Source organism: Atractosteus spatula, chromosome 9 (genome assembly GCF_055471065.1).
Source record: "Atractosteus spatula isolate fAtrSpa1 chromosome 9, fAtrSpa1.hap1, whole genome shotgun sequence".
Classification (NCBI taxonomy): Eukaryota; Metazoa; Chordata; class Actinopteri; order Semionotiformes; family Lepisosteidae; genus Atractosteus; species Atractosteus spatula.
In genome coordinates, this window is record NC_142714.1 from 51,157,338 (window position 1) to 51,185,292 (window position 27,955).

At 49.5% G+C, this 27,955-nt stretch overlaps 1 protein-coding gene across 4 annotated transcripts in view; it reads right to left on the reverse strand.

Annotated features, from left to right (window-relative positions):
* The window catches only part of atp11c (ATPase phospholipid transporting 11C (ATP11C blood group)), a 46,225-nt gene that overhangs the window by 5,816 nt on the left and 12,454 nt on the right, over positions 1-27,955 (reverse strand). For 2 of the 4 annotated variants that reach the window (XR_016091571.1, XR_016091570.1), the window contains exons 2-28: positions 22,468-22,587; positions 20,832-20,921; positions 17,754-17,834; positions 17,180-17,287; positions 16,959-17,087; positions 16,367-16,455; positions 15,032-15,082; positions 14,491-14,555; positions 13,531-13,612; positions 13,278-13,428; positions 12,061-12,258; positions 11,635-11,805; positions 10,796-10,986; positions 10,460-10,531; positions 10,262-10,335; positions 10,072-10,175; positions 9,717-9,898; positions 8,444-8,710; positions 8,003-8,180; positions 7,620-7,722; positions 6,698-6,843; positions 6,405-6,464; positions 4,115-4,171; positions 3,062-3,197; positions 2,779-2,844; positions 2,196-2,299; positions 1,743-1,899 (exon numbers count right to left, since the gene is read on the reverse strand). Coding sequence is in view for 2 of the 4 variants with exons in the window: in XM_088925237.1 (XP_088781363.1) it covers positions 1,743-1,899; positions 2,196-2,299; positions 2,779-2,844; positions 3,062-3,197; positions 4,115-4,242; positions 6,405-6,464; positions 6,698-6,843; positions 7,620-7,722; positions 8,003-8,180; positions 8,444-8,710; positions 9,717-9,898; positions 10,072-10,175; positions 10,262-10,335; positions 10,460-10,531; positions 10,796-10,986; positions 11,635-11,805; positions 12,061-12,258; positions 13,278-13,428; positions 13,531-13,612; positions 14,491-14,555; positions 15,032-15,082; positions 16,367-16,455; positions 16,959-17,087; positions 17,180-17,287; positions 17,754-17,834; positions 20,832-20,921; positions 22,468-22,587 (3,303 nt within the window). In the remaining 2 variants the exon portion in view is untranslated. Of the gene's footprint in view, positions 1-1,742; positions 1,900-2,195; positions 2,300-2,778; positions 2,845-3,061; positions 3,198-4,114; positions 4,243-6,404; positions 6,465-6,697; positions 6,844-7,619; positions 7,723-8,002; positions 8,181-8,443; positions 8,711-9,716; positions 9,899-10,071; positions 10,176-10,261; positions 10,336-10,459; positions 10,532-10,795; positions 10,987-11,634; positions 11,806-12,060; positions 12,259-13,277; positions 13,429-13,530; positions 13,613-14,490; positions 14,556-15,031; positions 15,083-16,366; positions 16,456-16,958; positions 17,088-17,179; positions 17,288-17,753; positions 17,835-20,831; positions 20,922-22,467; positions 22,588-27,955 lie in introns of all 4 variants that reach the window. The other 2 variants (XM_088925237.1, XM_088925236.1) reach the window with 1 other exon arrangement.

The window sequence follows — 27,955 nt, forward strand, 5'->3', positions numbered from 1 at the left end:
AGTGTCAAAAAAGAGTTCACAGAAACTGCTCTGCCGTTCAGTTCCCAGCATTCTGCGAGGTGCCCTGCAGGACCGGAGCAGGATGCACACGATTAATGTACAATGTTTTCATTAGCAATCAGGAAAGGTATGCTTTGAAACTGGTGCTCCGTCCTCATGCCCCCAAACGGGCTGCTAAGACTGCTCTGCAGTTTCGGGCTGACATGACATGACATCGGAAAAGTCACCTGAACTCACCATCCCCTTCATCACAGCTTGGGGAGGGTGGTGATTCAGAGACGGTCAGTACATTCTGGTCAAAAATGGGTCAACATGCAAATACCGTGGAGGCCAATTATGCAAATACCTTCCTGGTTAAGAACAATAAATGACCAGTGCACGTCCTGATTCACACTGGGGGCTTGTGGTAATCTGTACGCGAACCCTTGAGGGTGAGATAAGGGTTCAACTGGGCATATTTACTGAAAATTTCAGGGGGGTTAAAACTTAAATGTTTTATATTTACTGAAATTTTAAAGGCAATTTAAACCTGCAGTCCTTACAAAATGCAAAACCAGCCCGATTAGCATTCTCAAACATTTGCTTTAGCAAATTTTGAATATTGCCTTTAGAAAAAAAGAGGTGGAGTAAATATTACTCCTGGTTGAAACGCAGTCAATTCACCCCAACATCTTTTTTCAAGGCAAATCCGTGCGATCCTGGAAAGAGATTACAAGACTTGCGCTCTCCGGCTTCCTGATCGCTTTGGTCTAAAGCTCTGCGAGCTGTGCTGTTCCAGCACCGACGTTGCACAGGCAAAAGCACCACACAGGTAGCTCAATTCCAACTCCTGCGGCACCACTGGGCACGGCAGGGAGCCGGCAGGCAAGACACAGGCACTGACACAACCCAAAGAACAGGCAAGAACACCTCAATCACTCCACGAAAAGCTGTGACTGCTGGTGGTCTGAGACAGCATGAAGATTGTGGAGGTTCCAGAGGAAGGAAGGTGCTGCTTGATCTAATAGACCACAGGAGGAACACGGGAGAGAGAGAGAGAGAGGGATCAGGGAAGAGAAACAGAGGGAATAGGAAAGGAGGGGGGGAAAGAAACACACAGCTCATAAGCAGTAACAAACAAACAGTCTGACTAGAGGAAGAGAAAAGGGACTGAGCACTGCAGCCCCTTGGCAGAAAGAAGCAGCACAGCATACACAGCACAGTCACAGAGACTGGGATTGTCGGAATAATCCACTCATGAATGGCTGCCCCCGACAACTCTGGATTTAAACCGGATTATTGCTCAGAGCTCGCTCGGGAAGGCGGATTAGCTATTCTTCGAGAAAATAACGTGGCGAGTGTGATGTTGTGACGGGCCAGCCCTGGGGGGGAAAAAAAAAAAACACAGTTTTGCATTCAACACCTCTTTCCCACAGCAGCGAACACAGGGGACCCGCCTTTTGTAGGCAAGAATGTGAGTGAGTTGTGGAGGAAGGCAGGAGGAAGGGCTTGTGGAGGATGAGAGGATGTGAAGATGGCAAACTGTGGTCGGTCTGCACAGAGGGGCGCTGAGCGAGACGATGGGGGGGAAAGCCAGAGAGATCACAGTGCAGCTGGGCTTTCACAAACGGGCCAGCACCTCTCGCCTGGGTGTTTAAAGAGTGCTTGTAGAAGAGCAAGTGGAGCTCGAGGGAACCCACACCCGTCTGAGCCAGAGGGAGTTTGCCTACACTGGAGGGGGGGGCACACTGTGGTGGACTAACCTGGCGCGAAGCCGCGGCCCTGGGCCGGCGACAGATGACCAGCAGGATGTCGGGTAGCAGGCTGACCACGATGAGCAGGATGATGATCAACCAGGCCGAGACGGAGCTCAGCAAGTTGGCGAAGACGAAGTACATGCGCTGCTGCTTGAGGAAAGGCCTGTTCGGGGAGAGGGAAGAGACACAGTGCTCTGAAGGAGTCTGATTCCTTTCCACTAAACATCAAACCCCAGAGTTAAAACAAATATTTCAAATCAGAGCTAGCATTACATCTGCTTCTTATTTCATACTAAACACATAAAAATGTGTTTTAAAATGTAAATTTCAGCCTTTTTCCTTAGTCCACTCAGAAGTTGTGTTCTCTTAGAGTGACTGCCTATATTTCCAGAAACAACAAAGAACTGTATGTCAGTGTTGCAGTACTGCCTTTGACCCACAGGGTGGCGCTCTGCTCACCATATGATTCCACCCCAGAAGAAGCTGAAGAAGATGTAGAAAGCCAGGGAGCCCCAGATGACAAAATGGTTAATCCAGGTCCAGTGCCGGGTGTCCAAGGCCAGCTGCGAAGACAAGGATGGATGAAGCAACTGACCTGTCTTAGTCTTAAGTACATCGTCATTGTCACTTAATTAAAACTATATTGTCCAGCACAGTCAGCCTTCTCAAAACTAAGGCCACACAAAAGACTGAAAACTGATGGCTAAACTGAAAAGTCCTCCTCCTCAGTGGAGAACAAGCAAAACCTTTATGACCATCAGCAGGAACAGTTCCTGAGTCTAAGCCTCATAATAAGCAACCTTGTCACACATTCTCACCTTCCCTGTGAAATCACACAGGACACCGAGGAGGTGAAGGAGACTGCTGGCACTGGGACAAGCGAATGATGTAAAAAGAACATAAATTAAAGTCGATGACTTTCAGTTCAGGTCAGTAAATTGACAAAGCACCATAAACTACAGAAACACTGGCAGGCTTTTACAGACACCATGTTCTCACTTGCCAAGCTGAAAAAACACTTAAATGTGCAGTCTTTTCTTACCTTCAGTGTTACAGTGAAGACAAGTACAGTGAACACAATTGTTCCAAAGGTCCAGTTTCCAAACACCTGAAAATAAAGCAGTTGCACAATTTAAGTATTAAGTGGATCAAAGTCCTACAAAAGCCCTGGTGGTCCAGCAATGACTGAGGATATCAGACAGTAGCCTACAGGATGTTTCACAGCTTATGAAGAGAAAGCAAAAAAAACCCCAGCTCAGACAAGCAAAGACTCCAGAGAGTCCAGCGGTGTGTCTGAGGTGCCCTATAGATGGGACAGCACTGACCTGCCCATTGTCCTGCAGTGCAGGATTGCTGAAGAGACAGCGTGTGCCGAAAAAGAAGACCAGCCCCTCGAAGGCCCCCAGCAGCGTCCAGTACAGGAAGGGTCCCCAGAGCAGCATGGCATTCTTCGTAATCTCCCTGAGGCGGAGAGGAGAGGAACGATGAGAGAGAAGACTGATCAACCAGCTATACAGCACTGGAATGAAAGACAGACACTACCCGCCAAGAGTACTATCTACTGCCACAGCACAGGGGCAGTGAAACAGTTTTATTCCCTCTAACAACATGAGATGGAGCTCACATCTTTTCAGGCTGGGCAAAAAAAGATGGAGAAAGATTTACTACCGTTTCATATCCAGATATATAAATTCTGATAACAACACAGACGTACTGTGAAAAATGCAGATGTGTGCATGTCCTAATCTCACTATTTAATTTTCAAGGAATTCCTGACACATCCAACCTAGAAAACATCCGTGTCGGGCTTCAGATTTCTGGATATTTTCTATTCAAATATGATCTTCTGTTAGGAGAAAGTTTCATATTGAATATCTGCTACGAAAGAGACGGAGACAGATGATCCTGATTCCTCTCCAACTACCATGGTGAATCAAACACATAAGTGACTATCCGTTTATTCATTTGCTTTCGAATTGCACGGATGTGCAGGGTGTGCAATATTACTTTGCACCAATCCCTGTGTCCTAGTGGTATGAAGTGCGTGGATCTGCGACCTACTGAGCTGACCGGAACATCACTGTTCCCGAGAATGCATCCTGCAGTAGTAATATGAAAAAGGTATGGGCACATGTGAAACCCAGGGGGGTCACAATGTTCATTCCACTTACAATCCTGGCTTGTACACGACCACAGATTGCTGTCAAGACTGCAGAAATACTTACTGTGTAGGAATCCGCTAAGATCAGCATATTCTAGGAACGATTCACACATAGTGTACAGATCCCTCTCCAGTACCAGCAAAACAAACACCGCCTTTTTACCAGACAGGGACTCCTCCGCCCTCACTCCAGCCTGTGCTTCCTGATGAGCCCTACCTGTAAAGTTTTGCATCCTCCATGAGAGTCTCTATGCAAATGTGTTGCTCCAGGAGGCTGTAGGCCAGGATGGGCATAGAAGTGAAGCAGATATTGTACATCGTCAGGTAGGCTGCGTCGTATAGGGGCTGGCGGGGGAGGGAGGGGAGCACTGAGGGTTAATAACACATGGACAGGAGCGCTCACACGCACGCACACTCGTTCACAAGCCTGCAGCTGCAGCTCAGGGGAGTCTGCACAGCCACAGTTACTGGTTCACTTTGCACTGGTGCTGCAGAAAGACCAGCTGCTCTCCAGCTCTGAATGACGGTCCCTCTGAGAAGCAGCATATAAGCAGATGCTTAAACCTAAAAACCCTTCTACCACACAACACAGCAGGGGAGGGCAGTTCTAGCGACTCCAGTCCTTGGGTTCTGCTGATTTCACAGGCAGTTTCTAAGTAGCATCACTCAAAAAAACAGTTCAGATATGGAATGAACACCCTCAAGGGCTGGAGTCGCTGTACTGGGGCGGATCCCATCTGGATCAGTGTGTATTGTACGGGACAGAGCAGGGCTTCAACCCGGGCCCTCTGTGATCCGGACGGGCTGAGCTCTCAGTCGCGTCATCGAACCCCGAGCTGAACCAATGAGATCCACTCCATCCCGTTCACCGTTGTCAGCTCTAAAAAAATGTCGGCAAGCTTCTGCTCTTACATCTCAAAACCTTGAAACGGTTCCAGTGAAGCAGCTTATTCGTTTCAATTAGGGGTTCAGGGATGGCGAATGAAAAGGCAGCAGGGCTGGGTGTCACAAGGACCAGAGCGTGTAAACTGCACATATTAGATATAAATATACACAGACTGTATACACACATACAATATATATTAATATTTATATACGGGGGTTTCATACATACACATGATGTATACACACAAGGGCTTTTCACAGCTGTCTTCTACAACATACAGGGCTCACTTCTTTTGGGGTTGGGATGTTAATCTTACTAAACATGGTTTTTGTCCCAGGCTGAGGCACATTAGCAGAACAACAGTGGTCCATCACTCCAGCTGTTCTCACCTGGAACAGCACGTGTCCCTTTTTATACTGCACCGTTTCTAGCTGGAACTTATTTCTTTAAAGCAATTAAAAGATGGCTTTTCTGTACTTTCTCACTGGTGCATTCCCCCGCTATTTATTTTCAGTGTTTCCATAGCTTCTGAGGCATACAGACACTGGGGCATACAGAATCGATATTTAGAAAATATAATCTGGTATTTTAAATTATAGTCCATGTCCATAAATCTAAAATAGTACTGCGCTGAACAATACTTAAATAGGAAATCTTGCTGAATCATCTATATTTATAGTACATTTTAATTATAACAGGTTGTTTACTCAAAGCAAAACTAAATCACAAAGTACAACGGAGAGCTGTAATTATGTTTTTATACGGCAGCAGCAGCAATATGGCCTCCAACAGCAGATCTCTTATCAGTGCATTGATGCAATGCTGGTCTCATTTAAATTTAAATCAGTGAAACATGAACCAGATGGCAAGCACAAACTATGTGAAAGTGCATTTAAAACTGAGAACGGGAGGCACCTCGTCATGTAAGGTGATGGGGGTGTGTGGAACGGGTTGCCCAGACATGCTGTTGATGCCGATATCTAGGGTACTTGCATGAAACAGATCAATTATCTGCTAACCACTAAAGGTGCTCGACAGGCTGAATTGTGTCTTCTTGTTTGCAACCTTATGTTCTCTAACTGTTGTGGATGCAAAAATCTAGCACTTTCAGTTCATGCTGGGTGGGTACTGTACTGAATTTGCATGTATATAATGTACCAGTATGAAGATCCACTGTATACCAAACTTCAGGCCAGATGAGCTACCCATATCTCCCCGATTCAGCTGTTGAAATTTGTTTTGTGATGCTATCACCCCGGGCTGGAGCCCTCCTCAAGCACAAAGGTGTGAGTATAACTCCGGCCGAGAGGTGTGCCCTGGACTGAAAAGAGCAGCACTGGGGCTGGGGCTAACCCGGATCGAAAAAGACAAGTGAGAAAATGCCTCTGTTACCTGTGAATATACACATGTGCATGTATGAGAATCGACACTGCTCAGCACTCACTCCAGGGCCAGAGAGAGGGAAGGGCAGCCAGAGGGCCAGGGGAACCCCAGAGCTGTGACAGGCCTACTGCCGCGCCGCTGAGGCTGCAGAGGTCAGCCCAGCTCCTTTAGAGCAGGTATTTTAAACACCTCTCCGTCAGCAGAGGAAGAAACAACCAGACGGGTCCCGCATACTCACTTGTTGTGAAAATCCACAGAAAAACTGGTACAAGAACTGAGGTAAAATGAAGCAGAGGTTCTGCCAAGACAAAGACAAAAAGAAAAAGTCATTTGATCAGGCCTTGCTGACAATTCGCCCGCGGCAGGGTATTTGCCAAACCAAAAACTGAACTGGTGCAATGTGATAAAGATGTCTGACCAAACAAGTGATTCAATTAAATTAGGGGTTAATTAGTCGAGGCAATTAGGGGTCCTTCACGACCGTGGCCGAGGACCACTGATGCAGTCGGTGAAGATCGCCTGTGTTCTCACCTTGTAGAAGAAGTACTGCACCAGGTGGGCAATCCTCACGTAATAGAGATGCCCATGTGCCAGCAGGAGCTTCCTGAGGTGCTTGAGCTTGGGGATGGCATAGTCGCTGTTGCGCACGGCCTGGCGCCCCTCCTTGCCCTTCACGCCTGGCAGGGACAGGGGGGAGGCATTAGTGTACACATGCATCGGGCAGGGGCGCAGTTGTTACCCCCCCGCGTCAGGCACAAGCGCCATCATCGGTGAAGTACACAGCTAGCAACAAATACAGGCGATTGAGAATAAAACTGATCCATGTGCAGGGGGCGTCAATTTTCCTTCAAACACCTTTTTCCATCAAAGGCCCTCTTCATCACAAATTAAGCTCATCTCAAACCTTCGCTGGACTGCGCTGTGACTCCTTGCATCCCCACACTTCCTCCAGTCTCGTCAAGGTGAGACAGCACTGTCTGAACTCATGGATGACATTTCCAGCAACATTTAATATTGACATGAAATCCAATGTCATCATATTAAAAGACTCCACAAGCGGTCCTTGATGTACATAAAATATCAGTTCCATAAGTCAAGCTTCACTCGTGAGCCATGTGCATGTCTACTGTTCAACGGTAGTTGGCTCCTATCCTATCCACCGCTTAGCGCAACATGAACACATAATATGGCAAACACACTGTACTCTGCAATGGACTAAGTAAGACATATAAAGAATGAAATAGTCCTTGTAGAAATAAAAATAAAAATTCACAGATTAGATAGTGGACGTTATCCAAAGAAACGCCTCATGGCCATAAGTAGCTCCCACTTACAAGTATCCATTCAAATGTACGCAAACCTCAATTCTTAGTCACAGGGGTTCTACATGAGGTCAGATCTGCCCGGGGGGGGGGGGGCGAGGATGTCCTGATTTCCGGCCGGCGCCACCTACCTATGCCGACATGAGCCTCGAGGATCATGCTGACGTCATTGGCCCCGTCTCCGATTGACAGGGTGATAGGGCTGCCCTTGGAGTTCTTCACCATCTTCACGATCTGCGGGGAGCAGACGGCAGGGGTGAGGGCCCTGGCAACACCCCCGCAGGACAGGGCCGGTACCACCTGCTGTCACCAGCTTCACCTGATTCACCCCAAGCTCAGGCGGCTACCGGCCTTGGGTCATTTTGAAAGACAGCACGGCCCCGGCATTAATTAGATCTTTTTTTTTTTTTTAAAAGTGAAACGGCAAGTCAATAGCGCTTCAGTTGGCACATCAGGATCAGGAAGCAGTTCAGGAATAAGAACACAACACAAACCAGCCCCACTCTGGCCTCACCTGGGCTTTCTGGAGTGGTGCCATGCGACAGCACAGCACGGCCATGCAGTTTTGGCAGATCTGCAAGAACAGGCTCTTGTAGCGACTGTCGCCGGAGGTCTCGGAGGACTTCAGCACCAGAGACAGGGTGGCCCCGTCCACAATGAACCCAAACTCCTGGATCCCAGCCGACCAGCTCCTGCAAAGCAGGGAGAGTCTCAGACGTAGATTACATGCCACACGCTCTAAAAAGTGGGAAAAGATACCATGGAGGATGCTAAATGATAAAAACCACCGATAAAAGAGATCACAAGGGAAATGACAAAGAATGAGAGAAAATGGCTTCGCAGAGCCAGGTTTCACGTTTTTGCTGTAGCATCAACGGCTGGGGAGTGTTTATATAATGAGGGAACTGGACCACTGACGTGGTGCAGCAGGCAGCAGGAACCTGCGGGCGGTTACCTGGCCACGCCCTCCTTCCCCCTGGGCGGGTCCTGCACCGCCCTCTTGTGGTAGTCCTGCAGCAGCTCCAGCAGCCGCTCCTCGCGCCGCTGGCCGCCCTGCTCCAGCGTGCGCACCGTCAGCTCCAGCAGCTCCGTGTTCCTCCGGAAGAGCCGGCAGGCGTAGCAGGTGGACTTGGCCGTCTCCATCTTGTCCCCGGTGAGGACCCACACCTTCATGCCGGCGCCGTGCAGGGCCTCCATGGTCTCCGCGGCCTGCTCCTGCAGCCTGCCAGGGGCACACAGAGGTTGGCCAGATGGGGCTGACCCTGCCTCTTCCAGAAGAGCAGCGGGACCCCGGCCCAGGGGGCACAAGGCACGTCTTTACACAAAGGGTGGTGGGAGTGTGGAACAAGCCACCAGCCACGTTGTTGAAGCCGACACCCCTGGCTTCTTTAAAGATTAAACTCTTGGATCAGTCACAACCAGGCAGGCCAGATGGTCTGAACGGCCTCGCGTTTGTAACTGTTCTTAAATAATTTCACACCCACTCCAGTCTATTATTAGAATAATTAAATCCCAAACGCAGCTCACATTCAAAAAAAATATAATGTTAAGTAAATTTTTAATTAAATGCTGGAGCGAGTGACCTTTTAACTTACAAATACCTTACAGTTAATTACTCCCCACACTGTTCAGTAATGAAACACAAAGTAAAACCCAGAGGCAGCTCACAGCAGGAGGTGTGCAGGTGTGTGCAGACTGGGCCCAGAGTGAAGGGGTGCAGGTGAGTGTAGACTCTACCCAGAGTGAAGGGGTGCAGGTGAGTGTAGACTCTACCCAGAGGGAAGGGGTGCAGGTGAGTGTAGACTCTACCCAGAGGGAAGGGGTGCAGGTGAGTGTAGACTCTACCCAGAGTGAAGGGGTGCAGGTGAGTGTAGACTCTACCGAGAGTGAAGGGGTGCAGGTGAGTGTAGACTCTACCCAGAGTGAAGGGGTGCAGGTGTGTGCAGACTGGGCCCAGAGTGAAGGGGAGCAGGTGAGTGTAGACTGGGCCCAGAGTGAAGGGGTGCAGGTGAGTGTAGACTCTACCCAGAGTGAAGGGGTGCAGGTGTGTGTAGACTCTACCCAGAGTGAAGGGGTGCAGGTGTGTGTAGACTCTACCCAGAGGGAAGGGGTGCAGGTGTGTGTAGACTCTACCCAGAGTGAAGGGGTGCAGGTGAGTGTAGACTGGGCCCAGAGTGAAGGGGTGCAGGTGAGTGTAGACTCTACCCAGAGTGAAGGGGTGCACAAACCTGTCCTCCACAGCAGTTGCCCCAATCAGGCTCATGTCCGTCTCCACCAGGTCGTACACTTGTGCCAGCTTCTCCTCTCGGTCCTGCAGTGCCAGCCGGGCCTCAGTCAGGCCTGCGTTTACCCGCTCGTACTCCTCCGGGCTCAGCTTCTTGTACGCCACACACAGAGTCCGGTACCCCTCCTACACGGCAGCACCCAAGCAAAGACACGTAACAGCACAGTTTGCGGGGTCAGGAAGAATACTAGGAAGCAGGACTGAATGAAGCAGCGTCTTAAATTAAACAGCTGGGATAAAGAGGGTGCATGGAGCTCAAAGAGACAATCCCCCTGCGTGACACTACTCCCAGATCTGACCGTGGCACTGCGCTCCACGTGCATCCGGATCCGCTCCACCTCTTCCGGCTGGACACGTGGGAACACGGAGGAGTCGGCGCCCTTGCAGAACAGGAACACATCCCCTGGAGAAGGGCAGAGCCGCGTGAGAGAGAGCAGGCCAGGGCCGGGGCCAACAGATGGGAGCTCAGGCTCAATGCCCACCACTAACCTCCGCTGCATTTCACGATCACGCTCATGCGCCGGCGCACCGGGTCGAAGTTCAGCACCTGGAGGAGTTCGTACCTCGAGGAGAGATGAGACCGAATGTCATTCTCACAGCCAACTCTCCGACTCTCCACAGAGGCGATTCAAGAGAAGGAGACGCACAGGAAACCCTCAGCCCCGAAACCCATCAGGGCTGACTTACTCCTCAACATCGTTGCTCCTGTTCAGAACTTTCATTATTTTGCCCTCCTGACCCTGGAACGCGAAGCCGTACCTGCGAGACGAGAAGACCAGGACAAACACTCAGCATCAAGACCTTGCTGCTAGACTGCCAAGCGCTCAGGCCACTCGGGTCCTTTCAGGCTATTCCTTCCAGGGCTGCTCTTTGTCTCTTGTCGATTCATGTAATTAGAGAGATGGCTGAATCAGACACCTGCATGTCACGGGGAGGCCTGGTGTTCCACTGGCAAAGGCCGAGACGACCGAATAAAACCGCACGCGTTTAGACAGGAGAAATCCGGCTCTGCTCCTCCCTTACTTCATCGCTCCCTTGACCAGCGCCACCTCGTCAGGGGAGGAAGCAATGTAGCCACACTCCTCCGGGCCGGAGGCGTCCCCGTCCACCGTGTCCACTCCGTCCACAGTGTCCACTCCGTCCACCGGCAGGGACTCCTTCACCTGGACGGTGTGGCACAGGCAGAGCGCACGCAGGAAGAGCTCCTCCTTCTCCTGGACACACAGGAAGGGAGAGACGGGGGGTCTTCACCTCTCACCTCCAAGCACACGCGCGGATTTCCGCCCGCAGCGAGATCGCTCTGAGAGGACCTGAGCTGCTCTAGGGCTGCCGGAGTCTTGCTGTTCTCCTCCCTGCACTGTGATCTGCTTCATATGGGACAGTGGCAAAACTACAAAAGTGCATTGCTGCCATCAAGGAAAAAATATTCCATGCGGTATCCCTTAATCACGAGTAAATCCTATATTTTATGTTATAATCTCGTGCTAGCACAATTACCGTACAATACCTACAGTACATTATGATGAGCTGACTCTGGGTTTTAAGCAGTGGAATCAATTGAATGGTACTCTCTTTTTATGTTTAAGGATATGTGTGAGTGTGTTCATGGCTATCATGATTCTGTTCACATTTTATTAAGTCTAGATCCCATAGCAAAGTTTGTGCTCATGCTGCAGCACTGGACCCTGTAACAAACTCCAAACCCACAGTTACAGCTAAGCTCTCGGTAGCTGCTACGTGCCACAATTGCACAATGCAATAGGTTATTTGTACACTCCAGTGATCATTTGAAATTACGAGGTAGTAGGCATCAAGCTCTGACCGCCTGTAACAGAAAAGCAACCTTTCCCCACAATCCTTACCTTGCCCGCCTTTTCAAACAGCTTACTGACGGGCCCATCAGTGGTACAGAACCCGTCCAGCTCGGTTCTTGAGTCCCGGTAGTTGTACTGGAACCCGTCGATGCAGCACTCAATGAACTCCATGTTGTTCTGAGTCAGTGTGCCCGTCTTGTCTGTGAACACGTACTCCACCTGCAGGCAGGCAGAAGACAGGCGCGCACTGTCAGAGGAAGCTAACCACACATCGGACATGAAGTGACACGCTCACAGACGTCATTAAAAGGTTCATCTTGTTGACATTTGATAAAGAAGATATAGTCCTGCCAGTCAGTTTTTTTCCTCTTCTTGTTGATTGGTGTGATGTTGAGGATAATGAAATGAAGTGCAGGACTTGATTTATTCTAACGCTAGAGACACGAACAACAGCACCCCTCCCCCCCACCTCACCTGCCCCAGCTCCTCGTTGAGGTCAGAAGTGTTGACCAGGGCTCCCTCCTTGATTTCGGGGTCAAAGAAGTCCTTGTCCCAGGAGATGAATAACGAGCCCAGGAACTTCTGCATCTCGACCGTCACGTACATGGACACCGGGATGATGAAGTTGAACAGGACCATGAACGACAGGAAGTCTGTGAACATCTTCAGGTACTGAGAAACACACAGACGAGGTCCAGTCAGAGTGAGGCCAGTGACAGCAAACGTGGACAAGATGACAGTACTCCCAGCCTGCAGGCCACACTGCGGCCTGTCTTTACCATCAGCACCGTCCGCTGCCCAGTGGCACGTCTTGAAAGCCCCCGAGAGACAATAACTAGGGCACTTCCAGGGCCTGCCAACCCTGCAGTTTTGTTTTACTGACTTTTCGGCAGAAAACCTCCTATTTTTAATCTTTACAAACATTTTTATTTTTTACAGATGTGCCCGTCAGGTGGGGGTGAGCTTGCAGTATTTCTGTCTCCTGGGGAAAAGGGGAGGGAGGTGGAGGAGGAGGAGGAGGAGGAGTTCTGTGGGACACAAAACATTTTGCTTCTTGAGCTCAGGGGGCTCACTCCTGTGCTGTTTTCCCCTTCTCTCACACAACATCAGAAACAAACCACTTCTTATTAAGTTACTGTTAATATATATTAATATTTCCATATTAAAAATTAACTATTTTTTTAAACTTGATTTATTTTCAGTCAGTGTTGAAGTCAGCCCTTTTACAGGGCAGTCTAAGCTTATTTACACTCTAGGGGTGACAGGTCTTTCTCTTGCTGCGCCCATAAGCTCTGGAATTGTACCCCCAAAAATATCAGGGAGCATTCAGATCCAGGCTCAAAATCGTCTTCTTCAGAAAGGCTTTTATTTAACTAGTAACTATTTATATTGAAAATATTGTAAATTATAGTACTTTATATATGATATAGTAGATTCTAAAGACATGATACAATAGTATACTATGTAATATCGTATCTTTTCTTTTATAATAAGGATGCTTGCACTGGCCTCTCTCAGCTGTGAATTCTCACTGTAGGATGAAGTTGAAGTCTAACAGCTTCATATGCAGGAAAGTAAAGTTGTGCTTTCGTGACGTTAGCGTACATCGTCATCGCAACAGAGGGTGTGGAGACCGAGGGGATGGTCCTTCCCTACGCCACACCGGTGCTGGGGCGGGGGCGGGGCCTTACCACGTTAGCCTCTTTCTCCTTCCGCGTCTTGAGGTTGTACCAGGGCTCGTCGTTGGAAATCTCGTTCTGCCACACGTACTTCAGCGTGGTGCACACCAGCGCCTTGCCGATCAGGATGAACAGGTACACGATCAGGAAGGCGTTGATCGACCTGCCGGGAGCGAGGACAAGCAACGGCAGCCGGGTCACCGAGGCGCTCTCCTTTGGGCAATCCAGCGCACTCGAACCCGGGAGAAGGCCAAGCCCCACTTACTTCTCTACCGCCGAGCGCTTCTGGGACTTCCCCTGGTAGTTCAGAGCCATCTTGGTCTCCATGCCCGTGTAAACGGCCACGCCTGCGGGCGAGAGGGAATCTCAAGATCACAGGGCATTGAATTCAACATCCTAAATCCATGGGGACACACCTCCCTCGGTCCTCACTGTGCCAAGCTAAACTATACAAATCATCAAACTCACAAACCTTGAAGGTCAACAGTTCCCCCTCCCAGGTGGTCTACCCACGAATCGCTGAATTTTAGGAAGTGCTTTTAAAACACTTGATGCTGCAGTGCATTGTGGGAGAGTGGGACAGGCTACCCAGCTATGTGGTAGAAGCTCATGCCCCGGCTTCCTTCAGGGAACAGTTGTAAAACACCCACTCCTATCCAACAGACTTCTATTTAAAATGCAGGACATCTGACCCTATTTTCCAAGATAAGCAACGATTCAGTGGAAAGGAGGAGGCACTGTACTCTGAGGATTGTAGGGGTCTGGTACAAAACTCCCTGACCATGCTGTTGAGGTTGACACTGTGCTATACTTTAAGGGCTTGATGAAATTCATAGACAATGAAGCTGTCGGCAACCAGATAATAGTGGTTTGAAAAGCCATCTCTGGTTTGAAATCTTTCTTATGTTCTACACAGGACCATTTGGTGCTTTAAACTGAGAAATCCCAGCAAACCACATACAGATACTCCTTGCTATCACCAACGGATAGCCTCTCTTATTCAGTCTTATGTCTACAGGAGACTGAAGTTCACTTCTGCCTTGGAGAAGCTGCTACATTTGAGGCAGGTACCTCTGTTTGAAAATGTGACTCAGAGTTCACTGCTGCTTGCACTGTTTGGGAGGCTGAACCACATAATTTCAGTGCAGCAGGACAGAGCTGAAACTGGGCTGAACTTCACAAAACCTGCGCTGCAAAGATGAGCTCTCAGCCCGTCTGGACCTACCATAAATTTTCTTGGTGTTTTTCAAGGTGGCGCCTTTTAGAAGCAGGTTCTCGGGTCCTAAAGACCTAAAAAAAGACAAAAACCAAAAGCCACTCACCAGCCACCATGACAAACTGTGCGCTGCACACTCCCAGTTACTCACCACCCAGGACTGACGGCAGGAACACAAAAGAGCAGCGAAAAGCGCTTTCCTTTCAGCGCACAGAGTTCTCTTAATCTCTCCGAGAACAAGATAACTTCATTTCTTATGGCTTTGTGTGCTGCAGAGGAGAACGCCAGGACGGTCTGACAGTAAAAGACTGTGCATTCTCCTTTTTCAGGGCTCGGGACATTGGACATTTCTGCCAGGCTAGATTTCTTTAAAACAGCTACAGGCTACAGATCAATAAAATAATAGTTTTAACACAATTCAGGGGGGAAGGCGCGCAGATGAGGAACAACACTGCTGCCTGTGATGCAGGAACAGCAGCCTACGATGCTGCGGGTCCCAGGCTACTCGACTGCACTTTCGGGCCGAGCTCAGCAGAACGGCAGAACTCACCTGACGGCAGACTCCTTGCCCGCTTTACGGATGTGCATCCGCCCCACAAACCTGCGAACCAGCACAGAGAGGCAGGGCGTTAAAGAGAATCAGTGGCAATCAACCCATGGGAACTCGCTTTTCCACTCGCACGAGGTCTTGCACATCACAAAGGACTTCAGCCAATCGGACACTTCCATTTTCCGCTTTGCAATTTTGGCGTTTTTGGTACAATGAGTATTAGTGACGTCTCGGGAGGGAATCTAATCTTAACACGGGATGTTACGAGTTCGACCAGTTCCGATTCCACTCCTTCCTGCGCCCAAACCTTTAGCTTCTTGAAAGCCAGTGGGTTACCGATTCCCCTTGGCTGCTGCTAGTGCACAGAGAGCAGGCAACCCGCCTGCCTGCCCCCCTTGTTAAACACTCACTGCACTCCACGCAGTGTTGCCAGCTGCTGCAGGCAGTTTTTTCCTTCCCATCAGCGGCTTACTGGAACCCCCTGACAGAGCTGTGAGGAGGTGACGGCCAAGTGCGACGCAAGGAACTTCACAACTCAAACCCGCACGCTAAACAGGCCTTTTTTATTTTTGCTCAAGAAAGATCAGCGCCCTGACACACCGAGGTGTGGCTATAAAGGAAGAACCACAAGGTGGCGCCAAACCCCCAGTGGCAGAGGCGCAGCTGGGGGGCCAGCTGCTCACTCACTGCTGCTGCTGAAGGCACTCTGAACAACAGAACAATTATTGTTCACGGTGATTCGGAACGAAACAGAAAACTAGATAAATTGTGAACGTCACAGCACATTTTTCTCTCACTTCAAACACCCACAAAGTACAAAGATCTCCTTCCTGAACAGTTCATGGGATTAAGCCACGGGGTGTCACGCCCTTTATAAATAACACTTTCAAGGGAGGTGGCTAGCCGACCCCAAGTTTATTTAATGAAGCCTGACCTCCATATCACCATCATCATTGTGTTTTAGCTAAATACATGTGGAAAAGGAACCACTACAGTCCTGAAAAACTTTCAGATAAACAACATGCAGTACAGAGGCCTTGATCAAACAAGTCCAGGAGCAGACATGTTCACGCGTCTCAAAACCACTGGAACATTCATCAGCACAGGGTGACATGATGAGACACTGGTGCGCACACATGCACAGGTGAAAAACCACAGACGCACACACTCCCACCACGCACAGGGGAAAAACACACACAGACGCACACAAGACATGCACACGCAAATAACAGACACATGCACACAAAGACACACCCTACGCACAAGTGAAGAACACGCAGACACAAACCACGCACACAGGAAGGACAGAGACGTGCAAACACACTCCCTCCTTACTTGTAGAGGTCTGGCTGAGGCTGCTCACACTCAATAATGGCGCAGAGGGAGTCCAGGTCCTTCTCTGTGTCGGGCACTATGAAGTGTGTCTGCAGGGGGCGCCGGGGAGGAGTGGGGGCAGGAGAAGGGGAGAATTGAGAGTGGGGAAATAAAACAAGGGGCAGTTCTGCATTCATGGGTACAATTTGAAGCTGCTTTTAATAAAAGCATCAGGCAGATGTATTAATTAAAAAGAGGAAAAAACCCCAGATTGAACAGTGCAACAGGGCCATACACAACAAGGCCATGGAGTCAGGCTCTTTACCCAGTGACCTCTGTGCCAGCTGCTGTTATGCGTTTATTCAGACAGGGTTGTCAACAGCTCTCTATTATATGGAAGAGGAATACTACATAAGAAAAGATACCAACGAGTGGAGGCCATTCAGCACATAAGATCGATAGTGGCTACAGTAACTGATCCAAGGAACCCGTCCAGCTCTTTCTTGGCGGGCAAGCTTGTTCCACACTCTCACACCCATTGGGTAGAGAAGTGCCTCCTGTTCTTATACCTTTAGGGACCAGCGCTGCCTCTGTGGCCAGCAGGAGGCGGTACCTTGTGGTTGGACTCGCCGTCCAGGCTGGCGGTGGTGACGAAGCAGGTCTCGTCTTCGCGGCTGGACTGCAGCAGGACCAGGTCGCAGGGGAAGGTCTCGTCCTCCCTCACCTCCACGATGTCCCCCACCTGCGGGGACGGTCGGCAGAGCGCAAAGTGACTCCAGGGCCGGGCGTCCCCCCCCGGAGAGAGCGGCCGAAGCGAACGGGCATGGGCCTCACCTTGATCCTCTGGCTCTCCGTGCGCACCCTGCTGCCCTTCACCAGCACCGTCACCCGGTACTTGTTCACCTCGTTGTCGGCCTTGTGTCTCAGCCAGTCTTCGTAGCCCTGCACAGAAAGGCACCACCCTCAGCCGGGCCTCGAACCCGACTCCGCGCAGCACCTCGGGGATCACATTCCAAGACTCGAGAGGGGGGAATAGCCATTGCACGGACGCCTTGGACACAGGCTGCTTCCGAAACACGACCTTGAGGGCTAATCCAAACAGCGGAGGCCGGAACAAGCGCTGTTCTTTCAGCCTAACAAAGAGGAATTGTTCCCCAAGACAGAACCCACTGTTCGCCCTTCTACCCAGTTGCCAAGGTAATCTGAGGTTACTGCAGCAGGACTGACTGCTCATAGTTTTAACAGTGGAGAACTCGGCCTGTGTGGGGTGGGGGGCTGGTCTTATTGAGGTGTGCAGCTCGCCTGCTGTCAGCTGGACGAAGCCCTGAGCGGGGCTGCGCGAGGCAGGTGTCAAGGCTGCCCTCAGCACCGTGGGGGCTGGCCGTGGGGACGACGGGACAGCGCTCACCTGTTTGATGGCGGTCACTGTAATGACGAAGAACAGAGGCAGCCCACTGGTCACCGGGCTGGTGGGCGTGTCCACAATCACCTGCAGGACAAGAGCGGAGCATGGCGAGTCAGAGACAAGGGGAGCAGCCTCAGTCAGGCAGCACACTAAGCGTTTGACTGCTGCACCGGACACCAGTGTGCTGTGACAAGGCACTGATATCCCTGCCCACGCTCAAGGGAGGAAAGCACTGTCCAGAGGAAGCTTGTGAAAAAACTCCTGATATTTTTTGCACGTAACCACCAACCCTAGAAAAACTTTCAGATTTTGTCATGGTGCTGACAGTACAAACAGGCCAAGTTTACCTTTTCCAAAGCTCCAGCAGTATGGTTAACATAAATATAGACATTTCAGAACAGAGTGGCCAGAAAACCCTAGGAACACCATCTCAAATCCCCCAAATACTTGGATTGTGCGTATATCTGCAGCCCCATGAACAAGTGTCCCACACACAGCCTGTAAACCGGTTGTTATGGGGCTGGCTGACCTGGCGGGCTGGGAGCCGCCCGGCGCGTGTCTCAATCAAACCGAAAGCACGGGGCCTGCACATTGAACGATCCCGGGCCCTCTGGGAGAGCCGGCTACAGTAGCAAGCACATATCCTGAGAAGCAGAACTGCACACGAGCAAATAAAAGTCAAGTCCACCAAAAATGAAACTAAGAACACAAATAACTTGAGCAGTTGGGTAGTCAGGTATTTCCCCAGCAGCTGCTGCTTCAGCTCATGAAATCTTTGATTGGTATATTAAACGTCTCCTCCCCCGAGACAAAAACCAAAAGCTCACAGGCTGTCAGTTAGAGCCGCTCCCCCCCCACCCACCACACACTTTCCCACGAGCCCGAGCAGCAGAGAGCACCAGCCTGCTCATCACATGGACAGCAGCCATGGTGCACCAGTCCTCTCCCCACACACCAGCTCTCAGTGGGGAGGAGAGCAGAGTGATGAAGCCAGTTCAAAGACGGGGATCATTAGGAGGCCATGATTGGTAAAGGCCAGGGGGAAATTTGGCCAGGACACCGGGGTAACACCCCTACTCTTTTCAAGAAACTCCCTGGGATTTTTAATGACCACAGAGAGTCAGGACCTCGGTTTTACATCTCATCTGAGGGACGGCACCTTTTTTACAGTATAGCGTCCCCGTCACTATACTGGGGCATTAGGACCCACGCAGATTTCTACCAAAGCATTTGTGGAAGTTTCTTTCACCATTTTAAAGCAGGCTGGCTAGTTGTATGGAACTCTTTCAGTTCAGGTGACCCCGATACAGACAGTGTGATCTGCGACCTGTTTTTCCTGTTGATACTCATGACTTAGACACCCAGGGGTCTCAAATCCCAGCAAACGGTTAACAAGGCTGAAAAGCGTACACAGCAGTGAGGTCAGCCAGCAAGGGGCAGGGAGTGCAATATCGCTGCTTTCTCAAGAGCCAAGACACTGGGGAGACCGAAAACGTTTCGTTTCTCTCAAAACAAAAATACCCTGAAATGTAAGGGAATATAGATCTTGAGCTCACAAGGCTTTATTTAAATCTTCACACAGAAAGAAGAACGCCTCACTGATAAACAGGCATCTCTCTCTCACCAATAACCAGCATAGCAAACGCGGTGGGGGGGGATACGTTCAGAAACAGGAACAGGGAGAAAGTCTTCAACCGCCCTACATCAATGACAGAACAGACCCAGGTGACCGGCTCTTCTTCAGCACCAGCTCGGGCTGGGCTCCGCCCGTGGCGTCACTCCGATCTCATAAACCGCTCCGACGAGGAGGGACGATCTCGCTCTGCGGGTCCTGCTGGCTCAAGCTCTTGGAGGTCGATTCTTGAGCGGGAGCCTCCCAGGAGGAGTCCACGCCACGCGCCCAGCAGCGCCCGCTCACAGGAGCAGTCAGTTTGTCCCTGGCAGTTCCGAGCTGCTACACAGAGCGTCGTCTTTTCATGCCGCGCTCATCTGCGGGCGACGAATTCAGAGTATGATTCCGACGGGATCGCTACGACTCGGGATCTCCGCTCAATAGGACAGTGGAAAGTGACGAAGACTTTCCATCCAGCCCACTCTGCATCAGTGGGGTGTCAATAGCGGGGGTCTTGTTAAAAAAAACCCAAGACAATTTGTTTATTATGGAGTTGGATTTACATTTTTTGTATCGCCAAGCAACACACAAGCATGTCTGAACGCGGGACCAGCTCTGGAGTGTGCGAGCCCACAGACGGCTGTCAGAGCTGCGCGGTTCGTTTATGAAAACCTCACTTGAGAAATTCCTCAGCGCGGAGAGAAGCCAGCTAAATGGCAGCATCGACAAACACCATGAGCGACCCCACTGAACACACTTGCGCGGCGGCGAGTTCACAAAATGTCAAACAGCTGGGCTGCTGTAAACAAGGGCATTACTTTAAAACTTTGGAATGAAGTTCATGTAAAGACCGGGGTTGCATTATAGAAACTCCAGCCTTATAGTAACACACACACACAAGCAAAACTGAAATCACAAACTACTGTTTTTTACCGCGGTTGCCGGTCTAACCTGTTTGACTGCGCGGCCAAGGTTGTCTTAGGCCTGCCGTTCACAACACGCCCATCTCCGCCAAAAAAAAACCCCACAAGAGACGGAAATACCCTGGACACAACTAGACAGTTTTTCTTTTATAGATTCCCGAAGCTGAACTTCCCTTCCCCCCTAGTTCAGAGAAAAAGCAGTCGCAGAAAGAATACAGGATTCCCAAGAGATGTGCTGCAAGTAGTTTTTTAAATTTTTTTTTTGCTTTGTACATCTGGTTTGTGGGAAAACAGCAAAAACAAATTCTCCTTTAGTTTTCTCTCTGTAACGTCAGGGCTGTTTTTAAAGCAGACATGAAACGAGTTTTACAAGTGTTGCAGAGATCCGGGCGAGCGATGTTCTGTAAGGTCTGCAGAAATGTAACAGAAAAATCCACACTCTCCTCTCCCTTCTTTTAAGGACAGGCTTATATAAAATGGCAATGTTGATTAGGTCAGATTTGTTTTCACAAATCCTTCCAAGGAACATTCACATTCGAAACTCACCTGCACCAGAAATATAATGAGGAAGTAGAAATTGGCGATTCGTCTGAACTGTTCAAACAAATTCTTGGGAAGGAAGTTCCAGATGGTGTACTGCAAAACACACAACACAACAGGGTCAGTGGAAAACTGAGGCTTTCAAGCCAGAGTCTCCTTGGGCTAGGAGACACTCCTCCTCCTGCTCTTTGCTCAAGAAATAAACAAGATATTGTTCATAAGATTTCTGCTCTTAGGCAAGGGTTCGGGAATATATACACAAGAGATCAGGAGTGAAAACAAAACTCGCAACAAAAGCCAGAAATGGATTTTCTTTCCACACTGTTTCTGATCTGTTGGCCAGCCTTTTCAGAGTCTCAGGTATTTAATTTAATTGATTTGGATTAGCAACTTTATCAACTTAATTCAAACAGGCTTGAGTGGGGGGTAGATTACTTTATCTAGCTCGCAGCAGCTGTTGCAGGGGCGTGACTCTGTCAGCGAAAGAGGTCAATTTTATCTCCTCCAACCTGACCACAAGCTCTGAAGTTAAGGCTGGTGCTAACAAAGGACTGTCTGTAGAATTCAAGCTGAATACTTTCAGCAGAAAGAACCACTGGTTTCAAACTTGTTTCTGTGTTGTCTTTTACAACTGCTGACTCCATGCTGATAACCAAAGACCAACTGTCATAAAGCACTTCTTGCACTTGAGTGTGAATTTGAAGCGAGAGAGAAAGTGGTCTAGACTTCACATCAGATAGCACGCCGACTGATAAAATGCTGGAATTAGAGAAAAGTGTGCCTGAATGCAGAACTGAGAAACAAAGAGCGGAGAAAAACCCTAACACAGGCAATAAAAGGCCCCTGTGATTCAAACCTGCTGGGGAGTAATTAAGTTTTTAAACAGCCTCGCAGCAGGGGCATTGATTGGAGATCGACGGCAGAAACCTCCATCCTCCTGCAGGACTGCGGTAAATCCCCCAGCCCCCCCCACCCACACACACTGCGCTGATCTTGTCTGGTGGGGAGGGGAGGGTGGGGGCACTTCTATAGAGGCTGAACTGAACTCTGACACTGTTACACAGCAGCTCTGACAGGGCATACATAGATAACCCCCATTTATCTATTTAAATATTCACCATTCACAACTACCTGCAGTTTTAGCTTTTTTTTTTATTTGAATGGTCTACACCGCCAGCCTCCTCTCCAGAGAGGAGCTGGGAAGCAAAGGCTGTGGCCACCCTGAACCCGAACGGAACAGCACCATCACCACTGAGGAGCTCCAGAGCTGCAGCACTTTAAAACATGGTCGAAGCCGAAACTTGGGCTTCTTTCAGGAAACGGCTGGACAAAATTCTTGGGTTAATTTTCAACCGGCAAACAAATAAGGCAGCTGGCCTCCTCTCTTTTGTAACCTTTCTTGTGTTATTCTCTTTTCAAGGCACAAGGAGGCAGTGAGAGCAAGGCAAGATAAAGTGCGTTGTTTTTTTTGGAAGGATGTTTTCCCTGAACTCTGGAACTGGACGTCTTTGTGGGCGGCCCGCTTTGTTCTAGCTCTGGTGAGGAAAGGCACATCCCCCCTCTCCCACTGGCCCACTCCCCCCCCCCAGAGTCCCACTCCCCCCCCGGCGTCCCACTCTCCCCCCCCTGGCCTGTGTCCTACCTTGGAGGAGACGATCCTGTTGTCGCAGAACTTGGCTGGAACGAAGGCCTCCGTGTTGGACCAAGGCCCGGGGCCGACGTGTATCGTCCTGCTGTCCACTCGCCTCTCGTCCCTGCCGAACTGCGGGGGGAAGGCAGCGATTAACTGATTGCGCGTCAGACGGCTAAACTCCTACACGCATCTTACTTGCTCAGCAGATCAAACAAAGATAAATACATCAGTTGTGTCTTACCTAGCAGAAATGATAAAAAAAGCCCAGCTCTGCTCAGTCCTGCCCACCTATGGGATGCCACAGGACAATGCCTTGTAATCTGCTCTGATTACAAGGCTGATATCATTGCTGCTACAGCTCAGACAAGTTGGCATTAACCTGGCATTTATACAGATTTCTTTATCATCATCTGAAATGAGTCCTCTGCTGCCTATTTCTACTAAAAGATAACAAGACTAGAGAACTGGACGAGCTGGACGGTAGTCTAGTTCCTGATAACTAGCACACCATCTTATCTTTCCTAAACTTAGACATCGCTCATCTGACAAACTTCTGCTCATATTTTCAATCCGTCACCAGTCTTAGGGGGTATTTGACATCATCCCTGAATTACAACTGCAGCTAATAACAGGCATTAGTAAATGCTTTTGTGGCTTAATTGACACACTTTATAGCTGGGGTTAAAAAAATTAAGAAAAGTCTCCATCTCGTATGAAAACACTCATTTTATATTACTCGAACAAATCACGCATTCTGAAGTGGTGTGCAAAGAATGAATGAAGAGACAACAGGTGTTTATGACAGGAACACAGTTTAATTAAAAGACTGAGACCAATGAACCAGTCAAGTTGTTCAGGAAGTGGGAATGTACCGGCTAAGGTCGTTTGGAATAGCACCTATCTTAGCTTGCTTTCCAATGAGGACACTGATGAAAGTTACTGGTCTCGCTTATTTATCATTACCCCCTGTTTCTCATGGAGTTAAAGCAACTTTAGACACCAGGACCTTCTCTGCCTGGTGCTGGGCTGAAAAAAGTCCAAAGAATTCTGGCTGAGTTACGCAGTTATGCAGAATTAACACAATATGGAATAAACACTTCCAGATGGAAATGAGTCCTGAAAGCTCTTAGCGCCCTTTGGGTAATTTGTAATTGATGTGCAATGCGATTAAACTGGTGTAACCACACCAACAACCCCAGGCCTCCTACTCAGTCAATATTCCTAGATTATAGTCCATCTTCTGGAACGACATACTGTGTCAGCATGTATCCAGGGGGGTCAGGGCTTGTTTAACTACATGTCTCTGCGTTTGGGACTTGAATCCTGTTTGACCTGTGTTGCTACTGTAGACAAAAATTCAATAAAAACGTTCCACCCATTCTTCCATCCATTTTCATCTTCTTAGTGTTTTATCCAGCGACGCCAAGATAAAAACATCTTGTTCCCGGAGATCAAATGCCCCCTGACCTGAAGCTTTTTCCCCACTTTTATCCACCTTTCCACAGATTTCACAGCAGGCGCTCCCGTTAAAGGCCTTTCAGCGGACGGGCGCACCAGGAGCAAACACTGAGTACAAACAGGACACAGAGGGGAACTGCCCCTGGTTATTGTTTAGCGCTCTTGGCCTGAACCCTGGCTCGCTCCAAAGCCACAGCTGCCCTGGAGCTCTGGACGCAGACTTCCTGCATGATGCAGACTGAACTTCTGCGAAGGCAAAGGCACAGCATGTGGGAAAACACTCCCTGTTTTCATCAAGCTCCCCCCGGCAGACACACGCCAGAAAGGCCCGCATTGCTCTCTCTCTTGCAGCGACCAGACGGCAGAAAGCCAGCCATCCTGCGGTTGCTGAGCAGTTAAAGGAATTAGACCTCTTCTGGAAATACCAACATGCCTTCGCTCCTTTCTCTAGCTTACCAGGGAGTATTGTTCCTCCCTGTATGGTCAAGGAAGAGAAAAACCTCCTCTACATTCCTGCAAGAGCTCAGAGGGGCCAGTGCGCGCGCCGTCTGTGCTGCGTATGTGGCTGTTACAACCTGCAGAGATCGAGAAGCTCTTAGCCACGAGTGGTCAAAAGCTGAAATACGGTAATCAGCAGAAACCCCCCGATGACTTTTCGTTCATAGGAGATGTCGCAATTCCTACCTCTGTTTTCACTTAAGAAGTCGTTTTCACTCTTACAAGCTGGGCCCTCGTAACAGCTTTGCCGAGAATCTTTTCTCACATGGTCTTCTATGAGGAATTGACTTCTCTTCTCTTTTTTTTTTTTACGACATTTGAACTTTTTTTATAAGGAAGAAAAGCTGTGTGTGTGTGCGCGTTAAGTGCAGATTGTACAGGATAGTACCTAATGTTTATGCATTTCCTAACAGCTGTAAGGATGTAACTCCTAGGCATACTAAACCACACGCTCGAAGAGACTGACAGCGCTCCCTGGTATATCAGCTATGGCCACTAGAAAACCTAACGCACCCGGTGTTTTAGAAAAACAGAGCACACAACTTCTGAATTCTGGTCTAACTGGCAGCAGCCTATTTTGGAAAAGCAGCCCAGGGAAACAATACCATAAGGTACATTAAATCAGACGATGTGCACTGTAACACACAGACACTGTACGCAACAAGTGCTTCGCTCCCATTTCTGGAACAGAGGAGGAAGGAGTGCTGTCAATTCTGTCCAGGAAAAATAAACATTCTCCAGTGACAGATTCCAGAGGACGCTTTTCCAAAGGTGTCATGGGATGAATAGCTCTGCATGTATTACAGAGAGCACATCCAACTTGAACAAGGAACCAGCACATAAGTAAGGACCCTGCAGGAAGCCCCTGCAGCCCAGCTCTTGGGAATAAGAGCTAACTAGAGGGAAGAAGAACAGGATGAACACGGCCCCAGGTCTTCCCAGCTCCGGACTCGATAATCAATCAAAATGCTCAGGATCTCAAGACGTAAGAGACCACACAGTGCTGTTGTGCAGTACGAAAGCCTGCTTTTATTCCCACTCAACATTCCGAGCGGCTCCCATTTCCTCTGCGTTTTATTCCGGCGTGTAGAAAACGCACTGCTGTTAATAATTCAGCCTTCCTTGCGAAGATGAGCAGACCAAGGAAGACCACCTCAGAGCCCAGGCTACACCGCCTTCAATAAAGCACAGCTGACGAGGGCTGCAGGGACTGAGGAAAGAAGAACTGTCACGACCGTATTGTCCGACGCATTTTCAAAGTGCTAGCAGTTTGTTTGCCTTTTTTTAGTAAGAGCTACTGCACATTTAACACATTGTGGTGCTTCCGACACCCTCGTAGCTAAAAATGTAAAATCACACCCCCAACACAACAGCACACAACAACCTGCGACTGTGGCAGTACTGAGGAAACACCAGCAATAATGCAGATAGAAAGAGCTAGAATTTCAGCACAGGTACCAGACAGTTAGGCGAGTGCCTGGGCCAGGAACAGTGGTGAACTGTAGATCTCTAGGAGGGTTTAAGGGGCAAGACAAGAAGAGCTTTTAAGGGAAGTTATAAAAAAGGCAAACAAAATGTTGGGATGCATAGGTAAAAGTGTATAATTTAAATCAAGGGATGTTAAGTTAATATTGTAAACGCAGTCATAAGAGCTCTTTCAGAATACTGCGTGTAACTGTGGTCACCTCATAACAATAACGAAATTGCTGCCGAGTCAGATTCAGATCAGGCAGAGAAGAGCAAACAGATACATTCTGGGGCTTCAATACTGTCCTGCACTAGTCGTCAGCACAGCCTACGTGAGGACCTGATCCAGGAATTTTAAATCCTCGCAGCAAATACAAAGTCAACCCAGTGAACCTCAGTACCAGCAATGAAAAACAGCTAGAGGTCACCAGTGGAAACTACAGGGAAATGCATGTAAATCCGAGATTAAGAGGCGCCAAGTTACCCAGCTGAGATGTTGAAGTCAATGTCCGGGTTCTTATTTTAAGAAACAGCTGGATGAAATCCTGGGATCAATTAGCTACTAACTAAACAGAGGACCAGCTGGGCCGAACACCTTTCCCGCGTGCGTCTGTCGCAGGTGGGAGCTGCGGTGTTCTCGGTAGAAGCTGCGCCAGTCTGCCCCCCACCGCCCTCCCTGGCAGTGCCAGTGTGAAAGACAGACACTGGTGTGAGAGAACAGGCGAGCACGCAGGAAGGTCAGCGGATTCGCTCGCTGGGGACTGCTGTACGAGCAGCTCCTGCAGGGTGTGTGCACCGCAACTGGAGGAAGATCTCTTCACCGGCACCCGCCCTGCTGTACAAATACCACAGCCCCCGAGTTTCAGGTCAGTCAGGAACCTTGAAGCAAAGGTGCCTACACGGATGTCAGCATTACTAGGTCTTATTTCCGAATTGTGTCACGTACTGCACCCATGCGGAATTTAGGATTGCACAACAAACCAGCCGACAGAATTACAGAGGTGCCTAAATTCACCCCACCCACCAGTCTCAATCTACAAAGCCTGTATTTGAAAGGGCTGTGTATTTTCCTGAGGCCTCTTCCTTCCAACCAGTTTAAACCCACTGTCCAGTAAGGTTATGCATTAGGGATGATGACATTTTGATTTCTGCTTGGTTACTGCTTACTGTTCTTTATAATAATTCCTTGCATGGATCACAAAGAACTTCACACACAGAAAGGCACCCAGCTCCCTGTGTCATCAGAAGGACAACACCTCCTGCAGCACAGTGTCCACAGTCACCATGCTGCGGCACTGGTTTGGATATTCTGCTCCAGAGGGTTGAGCTCCCCCTACTGGTCCAGCAGCAACCTGCTTATCCTTAGGAGTATCCCAATACCGACCAGGTCTGGCCTTTCTAGGCTTGAGATCTGATGAGATCAGGCTGCAGGGCGGTGCTACAGGATGGGGACAGACAAGACAGATAACCTCTTTATTCCAGTCGGCAGCTTCCGATGGACTTGGGGGACAGCGGTGGTCAAGAACCCAAGACCCACAAGGTGTGGTTTTGCAGCTGCACCTCCAGCAGTTAGCCTTTTATACTGGGACTCCTGTAGTACGTAGGAGCTCTCCCGTGGAGTTCGAAATCTGCGTGAAGACCGCTCAGCAGCTCCTCGAACCCCTGCAGCTGGAGGCAGCAGTCGGCGGTGGGAGCTCTTTTCTGGGCCAGGCTTTCCAGCAGAGGGCCCCGGTACCCGTCTGGAGACGCTTGGGTTCCCCCTTGAGGCAGCAGAAACCCCCAGCAAAGCAAAGTTTCAGGGGCCACTCCCTAGGGCTGCCTGAACTAGTATGATATTAAAGCATTTCCAGGGCGTAATAAAGCCCAGCTTGCTTCTCTAGGAAGCACTTTTGCGGAAACCTACCCTCAGCCGTCAATCGGTCCTTTGCACTGTTCTTGGCTCGGGCTGCGACCCCTCTCCTCATTCCCTTATCTCCCAATCTCCCACAAATCAACATCCCCGAGGACAACGGCCTCCACCTGAAGGCCAGCACGTCCCTGCCCAGCTCCGCCACTCCCCCCGCCTGTTCCTAAT